Genomic DNA, 18,964 nt, shown 5'->3' with positions numbered 1-18,964 from the left:
TTGTCAAACAATTTTCAACATGTGTCATTTCGTAACACAATAACCAATTTATATTTTATTTTATACATTACAATAGGCTAATGCCGACTAAGCATAAACACATGGGTCTGCAGAAATGTGCATTGTTTTGTTACTTGCGGTTATGTGACAAAAGGTAAAAAATAAAAAATGAACTGTATGTATCTGCCCAACTTCATCCTTTTGATGCTGTTTGGTTATAGAAGAGGGTTAAAAATAATGTCTACAAACAAGTCAAGCAACTATGGGCATAACCCTAAAAATGTCCAACATATCTGACAGCTGAAATGTACATTTAATATGAAAAGTACAGACCTGATTGACAGGATAGACATTGCAGGGTTTGGAAGCAGCTTGTTGATATGTAGGTTGAACACCGGGTCGTCACCCAGCGTAGCTTGCACAACATTCACACATAACGAGTCTACACATAACTGAATCTGAAAACCAGGCTTGATGACGTCATCACTGCCAGCACGTGCATCTGAAACATCAAAGTTGTATCCATAAAGACATGTACAGCAGCAGAAATACGACTTGCCTATTTTTTTACTTTTAGATTTGATAAATCGATTGACATATTTAGGTGTAGATTGGACCACCATTTTGCTGAATTTAATGGTAAAACTATATTCGGCTTTATTGATTAGACAAACATATTTGTATGTAAACATTTTTTTCTCCTTTTTAAACCTAAACAAAGGGTTTGATAAAGAAATACTCCAAACGTTTAGTATTCAGTAATTATATAATTGTCCAAAGCCTAGTCTATGATCCAAAGTTTTTTTAATTACTTATGTTATATTTACAAAAACATTTATCAACGGCGAATAAACCAGCACCGAACATATCATGTGTATTATCAGTGCTCGAAACTGTAATGATGCAACAACAAAATATACTTAGCATATATTTTCCAAAACGGAATTTAAACGATTTTTTTATGGAGGTCTGTGTATTAAATCTCAAATACATTTTTAGGTCACAACTGAAGACTTGATTTAAACGTTTGCTATTCATTATGTATTGTACACCGAAAGTCGTTTTCTATCCTTACCTTCTTCCTGTGCTGATTTAAGAACTTCATGCGCAGTGGAAGCATCGGTGACGCAATCCTCCTGAAGATCACAGAGGACAGCGAGAGGATGTTGCCACGCAACCATCGATTGAGCGGCTTCTACGATCTGATGGAGAGATTCCAGCAGAAACGGAGTCACTTGGACATTTACTGAATCCTTTAAAATTTTAAAGCGACATTTATTGCTTGCGTTCCATTCTTTTTTCCTTCGTTTATCGTGCACTGTATTAGTCGCATTCAGTGTTATTTACCCTGATTAAGACGACCTGTATAGGACGTCGAAACGTCGGAATAAAATTACATTTGCCAGAAGAGGTCTATAAACTTACTATGCCTGGTAGCAATAGTTTATTAATCGACATTTATTAGGTTAACATTACAAAATGATTACAAAAATACTGTGCCAATATTTTGTATACCGGTTGATTCTGTTTAGCCTAGGGTTTTATGCACTGGTGTTTAGATTCTAATTTTCCAGAACGCCCACTGTTTCAAAGTTGCAAATGTAATCATTTGTCATTTGAAATAATCACGATAAATTTGGTCAAAGCTAAAAAATACTTAAATTCCTACCTTTACGTGTAGTTTAATATTGGTGCTGTTAAATTTTTCCTCATTGGTTTGATTTAATACATCCATAGAATATCGTCGATTCGCTGCAAAGTCAAGTTCGTCCTTCTTCACAATCACTGAAGCGTGAACGCCTTGCGCGAGTTCACTGAAGCGTATCACAGGTGAATCCGAGTCCTTGTCGATCGGTAAAGCCTTAGAACTCGGTAAAATGCGTTCATAGCACCTAGCCAGCTCGTTTGAACTGTTTAACGTTTGTTTTCTCACTGAGTGTTTCCGTATGGGTGTCCTTAAGATGTCTTTATTTGGGTCTAAAAGCGTGTCCGGTGTGATTTCAAGGACATCTGGTCTTGCAATAACGGAGCCATCTACGTCCAATATATTAAGGCCTTTTTCAGATGAGACCTCGCTTTTTATTGAGGCTGTTTCATCGACATCCGATTCAGCTGAGAAATATGCCCCAGAACTTAAAGATGAAGTGCTTTTAAAGTCCGACTCAGCCGAGCAGTAGAGATTCGACTCGGTGGAGCGTTTGTAAAATTCCGAAGAAGAGCTTTTCATTTTGGCCAACATTTTAGGGCGGCTTCGACGCTGTTCGGCGTCTAAACCGGCCATGAGAGCAGCGCCGGCAGGGATGCTGGATTTTTCAAGATTTAAAAAAACTGGTCTTGGTGGTTCTACTTTCGCGTCTTCTTCTTGAAATGTTGGACTCGATTTTCCGTCAACTTTGTCATAGTTTTGCACCCAACTTCTGGTGAGAAGTTTTCGCCCGCGAACAAGGAGACTCATACCTGAAAATAGAAGTTGTTTTCAATCATATCCCAACCAAATAAACATTTCTTAAAACTTTTCTTAAACGATGACGAATATCACTCATGGTCAATCTGGCGATCCCCTATTACGAAGTTGACATGTGCAGCATACGAGGCAGGCAATAGTGCTTGTGATTTGACTTTTGGCGGGATCACCACCGAGCCTGAGTAGCTCAGTTGGTAGAACGTGAGTCCCGTAAAGACTCGAGTCGTGAGTTCGAATCCCACCATGGGCCACGTCTTTCTAGCCCAAGCCTTAGTGCAAGGGTGGGCAACCTTTGTTACTGTAGGGCCAATTATAAATGTCAAAATAGGATCGAGGGCCGCACATGTGCATCACACAAAGTGATTTTGCTTTGTTTCTTACAAAATATGCTCAACTACAAGTATAATTCGTATTTGATTCTAGCCACATTTTTCCAGATCGCAGAAAACTAGCATCAGGCGCATTAATCAGCTCAAAAATATGTAATAATTGGACTCGTTTGCCAGAACTTTTGAACTCCGAGCGTCTCTGCGGGCCGCACAAGCTTTAATGAAGGGTCGCATGCGGCCCGCGGACCTTGCCCACCCCTGCCTTAGTGTATGTGAATGCTTGTAAGACCAGGAAGGCTCAATTCGGTATAGTGCTTTTAACAGGCCTGGCGTAATATGAACTTTATTTCAATCAATAAAATTTATTAATTAGGTACATACGACACGGATTACAGAGTAGCTTTAAGAACCAAATTAGTTACCTACTGTTTCTAGTTCAGTGGCTCTCAACCTATGGTACGTGTGGTACATGAGGAGCTTTCTGCTATACCTAATTCAAATCGTGAAAAAACAAGTGGTTTCCAACCAACTGATCAGCTCTGGTTTGTGGCAAAACTCATGTCTTTGATATTTTTTTTTAGAATTGCTAACCATGGTGGTTTTAAAAACATACTGTCGTAATCATCAAAAATAGGCCTATTTCTTGGTCTAACCATCAAAACAAGGTTTAGGTGGTACGCGATAACTGTAAGGTTGAAAACCACTGTTCTAGGCAAAAGGAAAAACAAAGACAACCCAACAAAACAATGCATCTTCCTACCGAAGTCCATTCCTGCATCAAACACGTCCTCCTCATCAAACGAGTCATCCAGAGCCACGCTGACGTCATCAACGGCGCTGACGTAGTGTGACGCAGTGCCGGTCTTCTGCTGTTGTTGGTTGTAGAAGAATGTGGGGTGTTTCGTGGTGAGGGGGGTAAAAAACGAGCACCCCCAAGATTTCATACTGCGCACGTTTTCCAGCAGTGACGTCACACCAGAACTGGTACGTCGCGTCACTGAGTCGTCTGCTGCACTCTAGCGGGCGTAAATATGAAACAAATCATGCAGATTATTTTAGTGAAGAAAAAAGCTACATTAAATCCTAATTTTCTGTCAGATATAGTCAGATCGACTAAGGTTTTTGTTGCTTAAAACAGTGGTTCCCAACCTTTCTACACCGCGGGACCGGTAAAAATGTCAAAAAAGATCCACGGACCGGCAACAAAAATCGCAGTAAATGCAATAGATATGTGTAAGCTTTTTGTTCACCAAAGTTGTCGTTGCGCAACATAATGCAAGATTTAGTCTTAGCCTATGTATCAAGGACGAAAAAAATAACTAAAAGGTAATCCATTTACATACAAAATCAATGCTAGTAGGATGTTTGCTGTTGTTTCGTTTCCAGTATGAATCTCATCTCAAAAGCGAAGAATAACTTTGTTTTATAAAAATTTGTTGAATGCTAGACCAGCTTATGACAAAACAATCATAAACGTCACAGAAGCTTTATTAAACAATTTTACGAGTATCAACGGTGTAGAGCTCCCCAGTTTTAAAGCCAAGCGTAAAATAAGTTTCGCAGGTACCAACAACTTTGCAATAGGCCTACTTATTATTCCATTTTAAAAAGTAGCTCGGCATTAAGTAAGTTGATTTGCGGACCGGCAAAATATTTACGCGGACCGGCGGTTGGGAAACACTGGCTTAAAACACGGTTTTTATCTAGATTAAAAACTATCCCTGACTGATTAGCAGCAAAACAACATGAAATTTACCTCCCAAAGAAAGTCGAGGCGGCGGGTTTTTCTGTCGTGAAACTTGAGAAAGTCTTCCTGCATGTCATTTAGTTTGTATTCGTCGGTTGCCATGGTTACCTGCGCGATCAACGGACCGAAACCAACCTCACCAGCGTCGAGGTATTCTCCTCCGTCGCCTGATCGCAAAAAGTCAAGTTGGTAATTTTCAGTTTTATAAACTGTAAGTACTAAAATTATTTGAAATATTCGATACATAAGAAAAACAAAATTTAATAGCAATAAAGGTCTTGGGTGGAATTTTTTACTTTCGCCCCATTTCGGTGTTCAACTGAACAGGCGTTAACCGATTGTTGGTTTAAAATCGCCTGGATTTTATTTAAACACTACAAGGAATCCTATTTATCCTAAATTACGTCCAAACAGGAATAGTTAGGCTGTAGAGATTTCTTTAAATAAAATTTAAATAAAACACACACAGTAACATAAATAAATTTCGAATATTGGATAACGTTTTTTCGCAAAGCATTTAGTTTCAGCATGGCTTATGTCTGCAATAAAGGAGCTCATACCAAAGGTTCTTATACTAGTAAATTACCCCAAAAGTTCCATTAACTATGGTTTTGGAGTCATTTTAGTGATCAACAGTTAGGAAGGGTAAGGAATCACAGTTAATAGTGAAAACACGGTAAAAATATCTTCAATATCTTCCGGAAGAAACACGGTTAAAAACCTCCGTTAAAACATTAAGGCACATTAATACCTGGCTTCATAACTCTTTGTTTAACTTGCACATCCTCGACCACAGCCGAAACCGCCTCCAACACACCCCTTTCCTGCACGTTGCCATTGGAAATCGTCACGGGGGCGACCGTGACGTCAAGCACGGTGCTCCCCTCGGCCACCTGAAGGTGCACGTCATCGACACGTATGCGTGACATCAAATATTTGACGTCAGTCTCGTCCAAAGCCAAACCGTCCTTGATAAAAATTTGTTGCATTTTGTTTGCTTGTGTTTAGTAGAAATGTTTTTGGTGACAATCAAATGCATCAACTTTACATACAGTTGGACTTTGCCAACAAAAGTGAGGTTAAGACAAAGTAATCCTGTTATCAACGCCCAATTTTTTTCTGTATAACTAAGTACTATGCATCTTCAGTATTCCGAATGTTCAACAGCATGCACTCAGGTCATTTATATAACGTGTCCCAATGTATTATTGTCCAAAACTTTTTTCTAAAAAAGATATATTTTGTGCCTTTAATAATGGATGTTTGTTGACTATTGTTTTGAGGAAACACTTCAATCAATTATTTTCTTAAAAGCATGCCACTCTCAAAAAATGTTTTTTAAAAATCTCGTATCCAGCATAAGAAATGCTACGTACAATGGTTCCAGGTTCAGGCTTTTTCTTGGGCTAAAAACTGTACGTTAACACTGTTTTTTGAACCTCAACTGTCGCCCCAGAACTATTTTGCTTGTGTTGTTTACCTTTTTCGTATAAGCCCAGGTTATACCGGTGGGCAAAGTTCTGCCAGGAAATGCGGGATTCAACTGGTGTTCGTCGTTTTTCAGCAGATATATAAAAGACTGCGCCCAATTGATAATTCCTTGTGTCTGGTGAAAAAATAAAACAATAAACAGATCAATGCAAGGTCGATTAGCAAATTTCTTAAAATTCAGGTATTTAAAGCACTTTAATGTTTTGTGATGTTAAATTTATATTTAGGTGCCAATAAAACTATATAGGTCAAACCAATATGAAAGCCAGGGCTGTAAATCAGGCTGGGGTGGAAAAGTCAGGGTTGATCTCAAAAGTTTGAAGAAAACAGGCTTGATTTAGAGTTCAGACTTTCACACTCCACATTTGTGTGTTATTTTTAACTACAATCTATCTTTCACTCAGGTTGGAATTTTCCCTAAAAAACGAATTCGGGCTTCAAGCTTCCGGTTTGGCCCCTAAATACGGGCTTAAAAGTTTGGTGATTTAAAAAAATCGAACAGAATGTAATTTATTTCGTACTTTTTTAACAAAATCAAAAAGTTTTAACTTAAAAGCAGTGCCTTACATAACTACTAAGATTTAATTTTGCATAGAGTATACCAGTTGTTTATTAACAAACCTGTGGTATAGAAACTCGGCCTTTGATGGGTCCAATTAAAACCTCTGTCAACCAAGCGTATTCAATTAGTGTCGCCCCGATCGGTAAACCGTTGCCGCTGAACATAGCGTGACCTCGAAGTTGAAGGTCGTCCAACTGTATGTGGCCCTCCTCTGTGGTGGGGGTTTCCCCTCCTTCGGAACGCACCAGACAGTCGGAAAGCTTGATGTCGAGTTTTGAGAGCAGAAGCTTAAAACGAAAGAAATTTTGGAACCATATACACACCAGTGGTTCTTAAACTGTGGTACGCGCACCACTAGTGGTAAATTTTGAAACCATATACATACCAGTGGTTCTCAAACTGTGGTACGCGCACCACTAGTGGTAAATTTTGGAACTATATACACACCAGTGGTTCTTAAACTGTGGTACGCGCACCAGTAGTGGTAAATTTTGGAACCATATTCACCAGTGGTTCTCAAGCCGTGATACGCGCACCACTAGTGGTAAATTTTGGAACTATATACACACCAGTGGTTCTTAAACTGTGGTACGCGCACCACTAGTGGTAAATTTTGGAACCATATTCACCAGTGGTTCTCAAGCCGTGATACGCGCACCACTAGTGGTAAATTTTGGAACTATATACACACCAGTGGTTCTTAAACTGTGGTACGCGCACCAGTAGTGGTTATTTTGGAACCATATACACACCAGTGGTTCTTAAACTGTGGTACGCGCATTACTAGTGGTAAATTTTGAAACCATATCCACCAGTGGTTCTTAAACTGTGGAACTGCACCACTAGTGGTACGCCCGGGCTTTTTAGGTGGTACGCGGGTAGCATTCTATCATAATTGAGTAACTCAACTGACCAGACTGAACAGCCCTGGTTTATAGAGATACGTGTTTTGGGCATTCCTATGAACTTGCTAACCCTGCTGGTTTCAGATATACAGCAACCTGGTCAAAAAACTATGCCCATTTCTTGGTCTACCTGTTCAAACAGGGTTTAGGTGGTAGTCAGCGATAGAAAAAGTTGTCAGGTGCTACACGCGATCAGTATAAGGTTGAACCACAGTAGGTTGAACCACTATAGGTTGAACCACTGTACACGGATCTGCTCATAGTCTTATGAGGAACATAATGGCCTAATTATACGCAAAAGTTTTGAACGCAATTTTCTGATAATATTAACCCTCACATTTGCCATGCCAGTCGTAACGCTCCAATGCAACTTAAAATGTTAAAAATTTGCGACTGATACCTGTAAACGTGTCTGGTGATAATTTTTGTCCATTTCAAATGTCAGTTTTTGCAGTTTAACAGATGGTGGATTTTGAAGTACAGGAGTTGGGTGGATAGGCAGGACACCGTTGATTTCCGAAAGGTTAATGTCCAACGTCACTTGAAGTGGTCTACACAAGGCAAAAATCGTTTTTGTTTAACACATTTAAAATACATGCATGCCAATAAATATGTTTTTACTCTTATTGGGGGCACATTAGTTTCGCAAAAAAGATTGGCTTGCACTTTTTATGTTAATCCGCTTATTTTATAACAGAATTAGGAAGTGCCGAAACAACGTTAAGACGCCATTAGCCTAAACAGTTAACAGTCTAAGAGTTTAAACACAGATTATCACGTGCTACAACACACTACACCCAATCACACGCATGCAAATACAAAATGCATGGGAAGCGGTTTAAAAAAACGAATTTAATTAGATTGTCATACATGATTAATTCATTACTTATGACCATGAGAATGTACAACACAAATAAACGTCTTTAGACAATACTGTGTCTTAAATTGATAACTACAGTAACGTGAGCTAGTCAATTTCAACATAAATACCAAACGTTATAATTTTTAATGTGATTTTTGCAACTATGGTTTATGCCTAGTATAAAACCGTTGTTCATGTAGGTTCTTACCTGAAATTTAGCGGATTTTCGGTTTCTGTGACAACAGCGGAAGTGTCACGTGACTCTGACTTGTTCACGCCACTTGCGAAATCCGTAAACACGTCATCATATCCAAAATAGTTTTCCTGAAAAATGAGGTTTTTATCCATTAACACCACATTAGGTTCTCTTAAGTTTACAAAATGCTTTACAGAAATAAAAATGTTATTCTCTTTAGATAACCAAAATCTCTTGTGGTTTTCCAATACGTTTTTTATTATTATAACAGACTGAGTTTTAGGTAAAGAATTGAACAAAATAGTTCATCAAAAGAGTTGGCTAAATTTTAGTTATTGTCCCCTAGAAATAATGATTCAAAAAACGATCCTGTTACTGCAAAACTCAACAATGACTGAAATCTAACTACATTTATTGTGGGCTTAAAAAATTAAGGTCTCTGTGTAAAAAGTTTTATTTGATTTTTCGTTTAAGCTAAAAAATGTAAATGTTGTTACATGCATAGTTTTTTGAACAACAACTTTTTTTGAGAATATACAGCACAGCCGCACATAAATTATGACATTACACATGAGTACAATGACATATTCTGCTTTACCTTTAGAGCAGTGGTTCTCGAATGTTACCTTGATTGACACTAGAAGGTCAAGGAGTGATCCATATAGGTAAAGTGTTGATCCAGGAGCCATCAAAAGGTCCACTCTGATTTCATCTGCCTCCAAGGTCGTTGGGTCAAAGGTCACCACAGTCTTTGTCCTCTGTTTTGTGGTGGTGTTTCGTTTGGGAATGCTGTCTGTAGATCCCATTCCTGTTTGCTGAGTTAACCTGTAAAGCAGCATTGAATTGTTTGTTTATTAGTTACCAGGTATAATAATAAACACGTTATGTTGTGACTGGATTTTTTGGACTTAAGCTCTATGCAGAATGTTTTTGTCAAAAATTGACTTAAGAAAGGTTAAGCAAATCTCTTGTTTTGACCAAAGAAAATCACAGACAAGTATTTCATTTTAGGAAAACTCCAATTTCATTACACAAGGAACCTTAAAACCTGTAATACTGAACTACACTTTATGTAGCTATTTCGACCTTACTTGGTGCTACACATAATTCCTGCTAACTGCAAATGGTAAATGACAAATCTTTTATTGCTTTAAATGATGTGAAAGCAAAGCCTATTACTTGTTGCTTATTTTATGCAAAAAAATACATATTCTGGTTATTTGCACACAACAATCCTGGAAAAAAGGTCATGTGAATACCACACAAATCTGCATTGATTTTCATTGAAAGAGCAACCAGATGAAACACACAAGAGCCACAAAAACATTTAATAAGGGTTTCAATACTGTACAATCTTACATACCTTGTAGGATTTGGACCCTTATGATGACTGGTAGGAGTTTTGCTAAGATAGACAGGATGCCAGGAATATGTAATAACAACCTGTAAAGCTGCCACTTGCCAGCATTTCACCCAATCACTGGCATTCATTAAGCCCCATTTCCCCTTTTTGCTCAATACTGTTTCCAGCACAGAATCAACTTTTTTGTCACACAATTGAGCTGACAAACTTTCCCTTGCAGCGTCTAAAAACAAATATGAATATTCTCTTTTATGTTATGCCTGTACATTCTTTATCAACTTGCTCATGAAAAATATGTGTTTGGTAAATTTAATAGGTTCGTGAAACAATAACAAGCTAATTACTTGTAAAACAGTTCAATCTTATTTTAATAATTCACAAAATAATTGTAATGGGTCTATTGGTTTAACTTGCCATATGGGAATGCTTGGTGACCGGCTGAGGCCTGGATTATTATGATTTATATATGAGTGTGCAGAGACTGCTGGTCTGCATAAATGCTTTAAGGCTGATCCTAGTTTTGATTTTATGTTCATCTCAACTGGTTTAACTATAATTTACTTTTTTAAATACAAATTGCTTGATATCAAGCCGATAATTTTCACTTATAATAAATAAAGAGCAAGCAGTCTAAAAAAATTAAGTATATAATTGGCAAGTTACTAAAACATGAGTGTCTTACCTTGATTCCACTTCTGCATATTGGAAGAAAGATTCAAAAGCACATTTCTTGCTGGGTTGGATTCCGGGAGAAATATTGCAAGCTCGCCATTTTGTAAATCCAATTTAAATGGGATTTTACATGTAAGTGGGAGAAAATCATCAAAGGGAAGTGTAAAATCAATGTCAAGTTGTTTTCCATACAAACCAACAAATGCTGCACATAAAACGAAAAAAACAGTTACATTTATCTCTTGTCTTTGTGATGTAGAAGAACACACTGATTACGCACATAATTTTGTGTGCAAATTTTAGAACATAAATACACTTGAGCCATCTTTCTTGACAATTCCGCAGAGGGAAACATTCCCAATAAAGAAACAGCCAAGATTTTGGGAATAGCATACATAGAAAAGTTGCTTGATACCAGGCTAAATGGTGTTTCAACAAACAACCAGGCTTGTTACAATCACCAACTTGTTGGACCTTTTTGGTAATCAGTTTTTTTCACATTTTTTGGCAATTTAGCAATAGGCAAGTGCGAGTCTTTTTAATTCATTTGTTAACCATGTGGGCTCGAATCAAAAGCCCAAGCAGGTTAATGAGACCCAGATATACCAAGTTCTGGCTTTTGCACATTTAGACCATTACCTTGATTAGCAAGGCACATTCATGCACAAGTGTTCGACAGTGAAAATAACGGCATAAGACGTTTAAAATATAAAGCATGTCGCTTTTTACATCTATTTGTGCTGTTATTTTCATCATTAAACTTATGAACAGACCAGTATAAAGTGTTCCACATGTTTGATCTTTTTCATGTTACAGAAAATAAAGTAACAATGGTGTTACCATTTTCAGTTGATCTTGTTGAACAATCAATCCAGTTGTAAGCATTGGTTGGGAGAATCAGCTCTAACTCTTGTAGTTTGATGGAGAATGCAAATGTGTAGGGAACAAAGGACAGCAAATCAGGTGAAACCTTTTGGGCCCAATCTTCCATAAGATTTGCTAAGAAATCTTTGTGGGCAAACAAGAGTGTACATGTTGCCTGCAAAAATAAAACATTGATGGTGAAACTAACAGATTTTTAGGGCTTTGGTTAATGAAAAACCAAGTGCTTGCCTAAAATCCTTCTGATTTTTTTCTTAAGATTTTAAATAAGATCCTTCTGAAAATTTTCTTAATATATTAAACACAAATAGCGATGCTTGCTCCGGTAGAGATTTAGCTCAGTTTAAAAAATACAGATATACTTTGGTTATGCAAGTATTTGAACCAGTGAATCCAAATTTAAAAAATCTGTGCTTTTCATATTTGTTCTCTAAACATTCAAATTACCCCATGGTGGGTTGTGCTCCCTAGTTAAGAATCTCTTGGTTAAAAGTCAATCACAATTGTAGGTTTATAAAAGTCATACTTTAGTGGATGAAATGTCACAGGTCCACGTCTGGGATCCGTTCCAATGCAGAGGATAGTGGGATTTAACATGAAAACTTAAGGTTTCAGCTTTAAAGAAATGCTGGTATGTACGAGTGGTTGTGGCTTGCATAAAAAGCAGCTGACCTGAATTAACAAGAAAATGAAACAATTTTGGCTACCTTAAATAAAATGGTTGGCAAAAATTCTTGTTTACACAAACCTAAATCTAAATTTGGTTGACAAACTTTTGTTTAAATGTTTTGCAAAACCAGTTTTTCACACAAAATTTAAATGTTTTTGTGGCTTTTGAAAGAACACAAAGGACAAGAAATAACACTACGGGTTACAGCCTATCAAAATATGAAACTGAAGACCATAAAACAACAGAGAATGAAATATAGAAAAACACTTACCAGATATTGCAGTGTCATATCCATCCGGTTGTACGAGCATTGGGATGTCAACCTCAAAACATGAACCCTGCCATAAACAAACATACAGAAGCTATTCAAAGTTTGATGTTTGTGACAAAATCCTTGGACAAAAGAAATGTCCTTTACAAACATTTATTTAGTTTTTAATGGTGCTAATAATATTACGAGAGCTTAAACCTGTGTTCATTGCTATTGTGTCTAAGGTGAGTTTGGTCTACTGCAGAACATCACTTTTTTAAAAGCGTCAAAATGGCATGTACTTAGCTACAGATACAGTTCAGCCAACACTATTGCATCATTGCAAAGGCTATAAAATAAAAATTTTCAACACTTTTAGAATGAACAGTATTACCTTTGATGTGTTAATTGTTAAACTTGATTTCTCAACAGACTCAGTAAACATAATATCAACTTCAGTCTCATGCAAAAAGTTCATCGAGAAAAAGAAACGCTTGACCAATCTCACTTCCCCAGGTTCAAGTGCCTGACTCACTTTTAGCTTTTGGTAGTCCGGAGGAAAGAAAAACTTCCACAGCAGTTCTCGTTGTCTAAAGACAAAACAAGTCACCTGAGGTTAATAAGTTGAGTTTGGAAAAGAGTGACCACTTTAGGTTACATATCTGTCCTTAGGATAGACCAGGAGTCAACAACCTTTTAGGCGACATGTGCCAATTTACTTGTTATTTCCATGTATTAATGACCTCGCGTGCCAACGTTTTTCTAAACAATAGTGGTTCGTGCCAGCAGATATCAATAATAAAAAGAAAGCTGAGTGTTTTGTGCATGTAAGGCTGAATTTTAAGACAATGGCATGATAAAAAACTGAAAAATAACAATCTAACAGGTTAAATTGTTACATCAATATAAACACACAAATCAGTTGGCTTGCCATGAAAAACCACAGGGGTTGCCGACCCATGGGATAGACTGATTTTGATTATTGGCTAGGCCAACCTTTGATCTACATTTTTTTACTTTGATGTACAATCAACCAGTGTTCGCTTTTTGAACAGCATTAGAGTTTTTGCAGTTTAAATGGTACAAATTTGGGCCCATACTGGAAAAAAATATCAACGTCGGGTCTGCGTTAAATAACACCCCGGTCTATCTCTAATCTGCCCACCCATAAATGATCTACATAAAGCATAGTGGTCCAGCTGCAGCATGTTTATCCATCCAATAAATGCAAGCTCCACTTTTTGCACTTAATGATGTCTAATGATTTACAGCTGGGTGATGGTTTTAGAGCAATTGTATACTTAACTAAATATGACACAATCCTCAGTAAATTTGTATATACCTGTCTGCCCAAGGCCCGTAGTTCAAAGATAACCTTTTTCCACAGCGTATGTGCATTTCCCAAATCGGGTAGTCTTCATTCAGCATAACTTCTTTCGCAGATTCAGGCACAACACCTGAAAATGTGACATGGTTTATTATTTAACCGATATACATATATATATATATATATATGTATATATGGTGACATTGTGAATATCATTGCCTTCAGTGTGCAGTGTTCAATTTAGCAATGTTGGTTAAGTTTACTAGCTATTAACTTTGAAAAGAATATGAATATCTTTAGAAGACAAGGCATAGGTATGTAAGGCAAATAACAGAGAAAAAGTTTTTAATTTTAACAGATTGGTCATGGAATAAAATGGAATACTTTTTCGCCAACAATATACTACAATGTGGGTTTCAATATGCAGTAAGTAATAGTCATCATTAACTTGATTGCAGTTAACTGCAATCATTTATATATTGCCATGTACATGGAAATCTGAGACATTTTCAAACCTGCTTCATCCCATAAATACTTCACATGAACATTCCTTGCATCAACAATAGGAAAACCGTTGCCCATTTTGCGAGGAGGTGGTTCATTATGAACTTTGGTGATTCTTAGCATTGCCGGGGTCACTGAGGGGTCAAAGTCTGCACTAGGAGTCAACTTTACACGGAATTCACTAAGATTGCCTTCGACTACATGCATGAAGATATCAGATGGATTACTTGCTTCCGTTGTCTTGTATTGGATGTCTCCATCCTCAAATGATGCAACTATACAAAAAATGGGTAGAAGAGAATTTAAAATAGATAAAAAGGCTAATAATTATTTGCGTTTTTTTTTCCAAATGAAAGAGCTTGTATTGAAATTTTTGTATTTTTCACAGTTAGATTAGTAATTTACCACATTGTTTTGTAACTTACTGTTTGTAACAAAAATTTGCTCATAAATGGAAGAAAGCTTAAATTTTATTGATAAACATTATTGATATATACTCCTGTTAGCAGCAGTGGTATATTTACACAACAAGGTCATTTTCAGCTATAATTGGACAACACCAGAATTGCAAAACTGGGTTTTACGTACCAAGTGTATTTGGCAACAGACGATTGCCGAATATAAACTTTCCAGAGGCAATTGTGAACTTGATGACTGGAAACAAAGAGCGCCATGCTGCAGGTTTGCTTGTTGATGGCTTCGCCTTTGTTTTCACTGCAAACATGGTATTTACAAACATTACCATGTTGCACTCAAGCCAAAAAAGATAAACACAAATCACATCTGACATATACATTTGTATGTTTTAGTCATATTGTGTTTTTTCCTTCTGTTTATAACTTAAATTTGGTTTATAACTTAACACTATATACAGATCTGTTCATAAGTTTATTGAGGAAAATAACGGCCCAAATATCACTGATGATGGCATAAGCATTTGCCGAACGTTTAAACAATAAAGCATGCCGCTTTTTACATCTATTTGGGCTGTTTTTTCCTCACTAAGCCCAAATTTAATTGCATACATTATGACTTTTATATTTGTCACGCACATATTGTAAGTGTCAAATTTGCACTGTGTCATAATTACATTAGGTTTTATAAGTATGTACACTACTGGCTGTCAACACTTTGGCATTAGGTCAATTGAGTTCAGACATGACAGACAATGTTTAAGCTGTCCATTAATGACGGGTGATAAAGACACAAGCCTGCAATTAAACTAAGGCACCTGGCATTTGGTCTGAACCATTCTTGATGCCATTTATTCTGTCATATTCCCAGGTTCTGTTGTATTGGTGGAATTCCAAATGTGAGATGTACACATTGAGCCTTGTATGGCCTTGATCCAAATCTGCCCAAAATGCAAAAGATATGTGTATGTATAAAGCAAGGATGTAATTAGTAGCAAAAGTGTCAATGTAAATTCCAATTATTTACAGACTCTGGTGGTTGTCTTCGAAACAATACATTGATTTGAATATCAGAAATGCATTTTGTGACACAACTTCAAATCAGGGTTATGTAAAGTGTGTATTCTAACCAATGATGATGAGATTGCACATTTTAACAGCAATTACACCTGAAAATATGCATATTTTGCTCGCTTTAAACTTTGGAGGTGGAATGCAATCCCACAGATTTGGAATAAACATTACTAAACATAGTTGAATTGAGTCAAACATTCCTACTTGTGGGTTGGTCTAATGAATCATACCTTTTTGTTTAATCCATGTGGTAAAGTTATATGGTCTCCACCAACGAAATATGATGTAACCATCTTGCAACCTTATCGATTGGTCAACAGTGACATACAAAACATCTCGGAACATAATTTTCCCAGATAAAAGCGAAAACGAGAAGGTCCCAATGTGAAAATAGTCATCTAAACACCAAGGGGAAGTTTTAAATTTCCAAATCAATGGCTGAGAAAATGTTACCAGGTAACAGTAAAAAAAACTGATTTATGTTTCTTTAAATATAAATTCAAAAACTAAAAAAAAGGTTCTTAATGTGTTACGTCATTTAGGTGGTGGTATGTCTAAGTGACTCATTAATATGATTCAATATTGATTTTTCAGCCCACTGTAGCCTAGCCAATAACACTGTATAGCTTCATGTAATGTAATATGAAGTCATAATCACCGTTTACCAAAGTTGTATTATCTTTGGCTGTTCAAACAGGAAACAATTTGTTACCAACTAATAAACCAGTGATGCGATTATTATTGCACATTTATATGTTTACATAATAGTTACTGAAATCTTTAATGTATACCAGAGCCTGCCGATCTTAATTGGGCCTCATTTGGTTATTTAAATATATGATATGGCATTCCACCTATTTTATGGCTACAATTGCAACAAATAAGTCATATTGTTTCTGCTTTTGTTCCGTCAAGTCCTTTTGCTTTGTTTCAAACAAAAACTCTATTTGAGCTACAACTCTGTAGTTTTATTTGCTTGTGGGTAATAAAGTTGCAATTTAAGTAATCAAAAACATGTTGAGGATTGCTGTACCTTTATAAAACTGGTTGATTACTTTTGTGAGCACAAAACCAATCAATCTGGAGTGAAAGAAGGTCAAATATAGCAACCATATGCCTGACACAGCTGTCACAAGGAACAACTGCAACAGTGATGATTGCAAGTCTTCCAAATCGCTGTTTATACAGTTAAGGTTCAGCCTATCAGTGCAGTTTGCTGCAGTAACAGTTGTGTTACTGAAATTTGCTGGGACAGCTTGTACATGTCCCAAAACAAGAAGCAATAATGGGACATAAGCCATCCCTCGCATGGCCTAATCATCCTATCAGACACAAACAAGCAACATTGGTTGTCAGTGACAGTTTTAATACTCAATGTATATTTGGGCTTATGTAATATTGTGATTATATTTTGCTATTTTTTATGGGCCACTTTCACACAAATAACAACAAACAAACAAACATGTACAGTGCCAGACTAAATTTAACCACTGTTTACTTTATGATGATGATTAACTTTGAAGTTGGGGTACAATAAAAAACAAACAATCACCAGCTCAAACAGACACACTGTCAAAACAACAAGGAAACAAAATAGAATAACAAGTGCACATTACACAATTGCAGTAAAAGTAGGCAGAAAGTGGAAACCATGTTTTAGATAAAACCATTCAACAACAGCAATCAATTTGTGTCCAGTTATGATGTTAAAAGACTCTGCCATTCATTAAATATTTTATTGTAATAAAATTATTGAGTGGTTCCAAAGGTATTTTCTCCACTGTAAGCGATGTATAAAAACCCATCTTCATCTTTGTGATCACAATAAATTGCACCCATTGTAGAACTTGAGTTCGGCACCATTTTGTCAACAAACAAAAAGATTGCCTTCTCAGAAGGTAAGTCTATTCTTTTTCTAATGATCCACATAAATTGGGCAACAGAAATGTCTGAAGGCACAAGATACTTTCGTTTGTCGATGTCTTGAATTGTGGAACCCTCTGCTTTTTCAACAATTACAGGAATTCGGTTGGGGTATTTGGTGATGATTTTTGAAGATTCATTGCAGCGATGCTCAAAAGTGTGGTCAACCTTGAATTGATACTTCATTGTTACAGACAGCCTAACTTAGCACACAAGATTTACAAGTTTTCACAAATATTCACAATCTGAAGCAAAGTAAAAATCATAAACTAAAAAGTTAAATATAAAAAACAGAGACTCTAGGTAGAGAAAAGCCGGAAAAAGTTCATAGTTTACAATGTTTAATTCAAAAAGTATGTTGTTCCTTATAGATGTAATCCAGACATCAACAAAGGCTTTCTCCAGATACTTTTCAACAGTCAGCAAACAAGTTTAAAAACTAACGATGTCAGGTTGTAAGCAACTATCGTTCTCCATTATCAAGAGCTTCGTTAAACGTTGCAGATTTAAATAATGCAAAATATGAAGCTAAATCTCAACTACGTTCTATTTAATGCGGATTGCTAACATTTATGAGTCTAACCTGCAATTGTGACAGTTATTAATCTGAGAGCAAAGCACACAAAAGGCATAAAATTGTAAACAAACCGCTTCCTCTCTAGGCCAAAACAAAGTCAGCTGACTTGCGCGTCTGTGAATGTCATTATGACGTCATAACAACACCCAGTCACATGACCACAGGAGTAATTTTTTTTAAACGATTGGGGTCTTTGCTTTTAATGGCGCAATAATATTTCTTATAACAAACGCATTAGCTATCGTTGAGTGAACATTTTTGTATAGGCGTTAACAAACTTTTGACAACAAATTGATTTGATTTTGACCACTATAAACTGCAAAAATTTCAACTAATGCCACAATAGCCCATTACCATGTAGTAAATGGCACAAGATATTATGTTTTTATTTTGACAATAATCCAAAGAATAAGATAAAATAACCAATGTTTCGACAACCTATAAAATAACCAATGTGTGTCGACAATCTTATTTGACGTGTTAACGTTGTTTTTGTTTGTTATGTGACAAGTTGCCCGACTGAAAATGCACTGAACTCGTTTGAAATGTGGACTAAATTAGTAACTGGAACAGTACACTTTCAAAAAAAACTTTTTTCGAAAAACTTTCGCGTCATACAGATAAAAATAAAATAAAACACAAAGCAAGCACACCCTTATTCAGATAAGAATATATTCTGGTCGCGTCCCAAAAAGTTTGGTGAACCACTGGAGTAGATCGTCCAATTTGGCGTTGTCATGTTTTTGAACATGA

General features: G+C 36.5%; 2 protein-coding genes across 2 annotated transcripts in view; both read right to left on the bottom strand.

Annotated features, from left to right (window-relative positions):
• The window catches only part of LOC145237834 (bridge-like lipid transfer protein family member 1), a 49,822-nt gene extending 32,801 nt beyond the window's left edge, over positions 1–17,021 (bottom strand). Inside the window, exons 1-23 of the mRNA XM_080100825.1 lie at positions 16,745–17,021; positions 15,942–16,109; positions 15,456–15,578; positions 14,813–14,938; positions 14,236–14,499; positions 13,736–13,850; positions 12,788–12,983; positions 12,415–12,481; positions 12,000–12,145; positions 11,432–11,630; positions 10,602–10,796; positions 9,920–10,142; positions 9,183–9,381; positions 8,569–8,684; positions 7,899–8,049; positions 6,653–6,880; positions 6,021–6,146; positions 5,292–5,508; positions 4,550–4,707; positions 3,554–3,809; positions 1,670–2,457; positions 1,076–1,253; positions 334–502 (exon numbers count right to left, since the gene is read on the bottom strand). Of these exons, the coding sequence (XP_079956951.1) occupies positions 334–502; positions 1,076–1,253; positions 1,670–2,457; positions 3,554–3,809; positions 4,550–4,707; positions 5,292–5,508; positions 6,021–6,146; positions 6,653–6,880; positions 7,899–8,049; positions 8,569–8,684; positions 9,183–9,381; positions 9,920–10,142; positions 10,602–10,796; positions 11,432–11,630; positions 12,000–12,145; positions 12,415–12,481; positions 12,788–12,983; positions 13,736–13,850; positions 14,236–14,499; positions 14,813–14,938; positions 15,456–15,578; positions 15,942–16,109; positions 16,745–17,021 (4,685 nt within the window). The remainder of the gene's footprint in view (positions 1–333; positions 503–1,075; positions 1,254–1,669; positions 2,458–3,553; positions 3,810–4,549; positions 4,708–5,291; positions 5,509–6,020; positions 6,147–6,652; positions 6,881–7,898; positions 8,050–8,568; positions 8,685–9,182; positions 9,382–9,919; positions 10,143–10,601; positions 10,797–11,431; positions 11,631–11,999; positions 12,146–12,414; positions 12,482–12,787; positions 12,984–13,735; positions 13,851–14,235; positions 14,500–14,812; positions 14,939–15,455; positions 15,579–15,941; positions 16,110–16,744) is intronic.
• Positions 17,022–17,033: 12 nt separating this feature from the next.
• On the bottom strand, positions 17,034–17,820 carry LOC145237841 (gamma-aminobutyric acid receptor-associated protein-like 2). The gene has a single exon (XM_080100831.1). It carries the CDS (start codon positions 17,818–17,820, stop codon positions 17,461–17,463), a length of 360 nt encoding a protein of 119 aa, XP_079956957.1. The 3' UTR covers positions 17,034–17,460.
• Between the last annotated feature and the right edge of the window lie 1,144 nt (positions 17,821–18,964).

Source organism: Phallusia mammillata, chromosome 7 (genome assembly GCF_965637545.1).
Source record: "Phallusia mammillata chromosome 7, kaPhaMamm4.hap1.1, whole genome shotgun sequence".
NCBI lineage: Eukaryota > Metazoa > Chordata > Ascidiacea > Phlebobranchia > Ascidiidae > Phallusia > Phallusia mammillata.
This window is presented reverse-complemented; position numbering and strand designations above follow the sequence as displayed.

Excerpts from the sequence above, each read along its gene's own strand:
- LOC145237841 (XM_080100831.1), bottom strand. The coding sequence starts at position 17,820 with ATGAAGTATCAATTCAAGGTTGACCACACTTTTGAGCATCGCTGCAAT.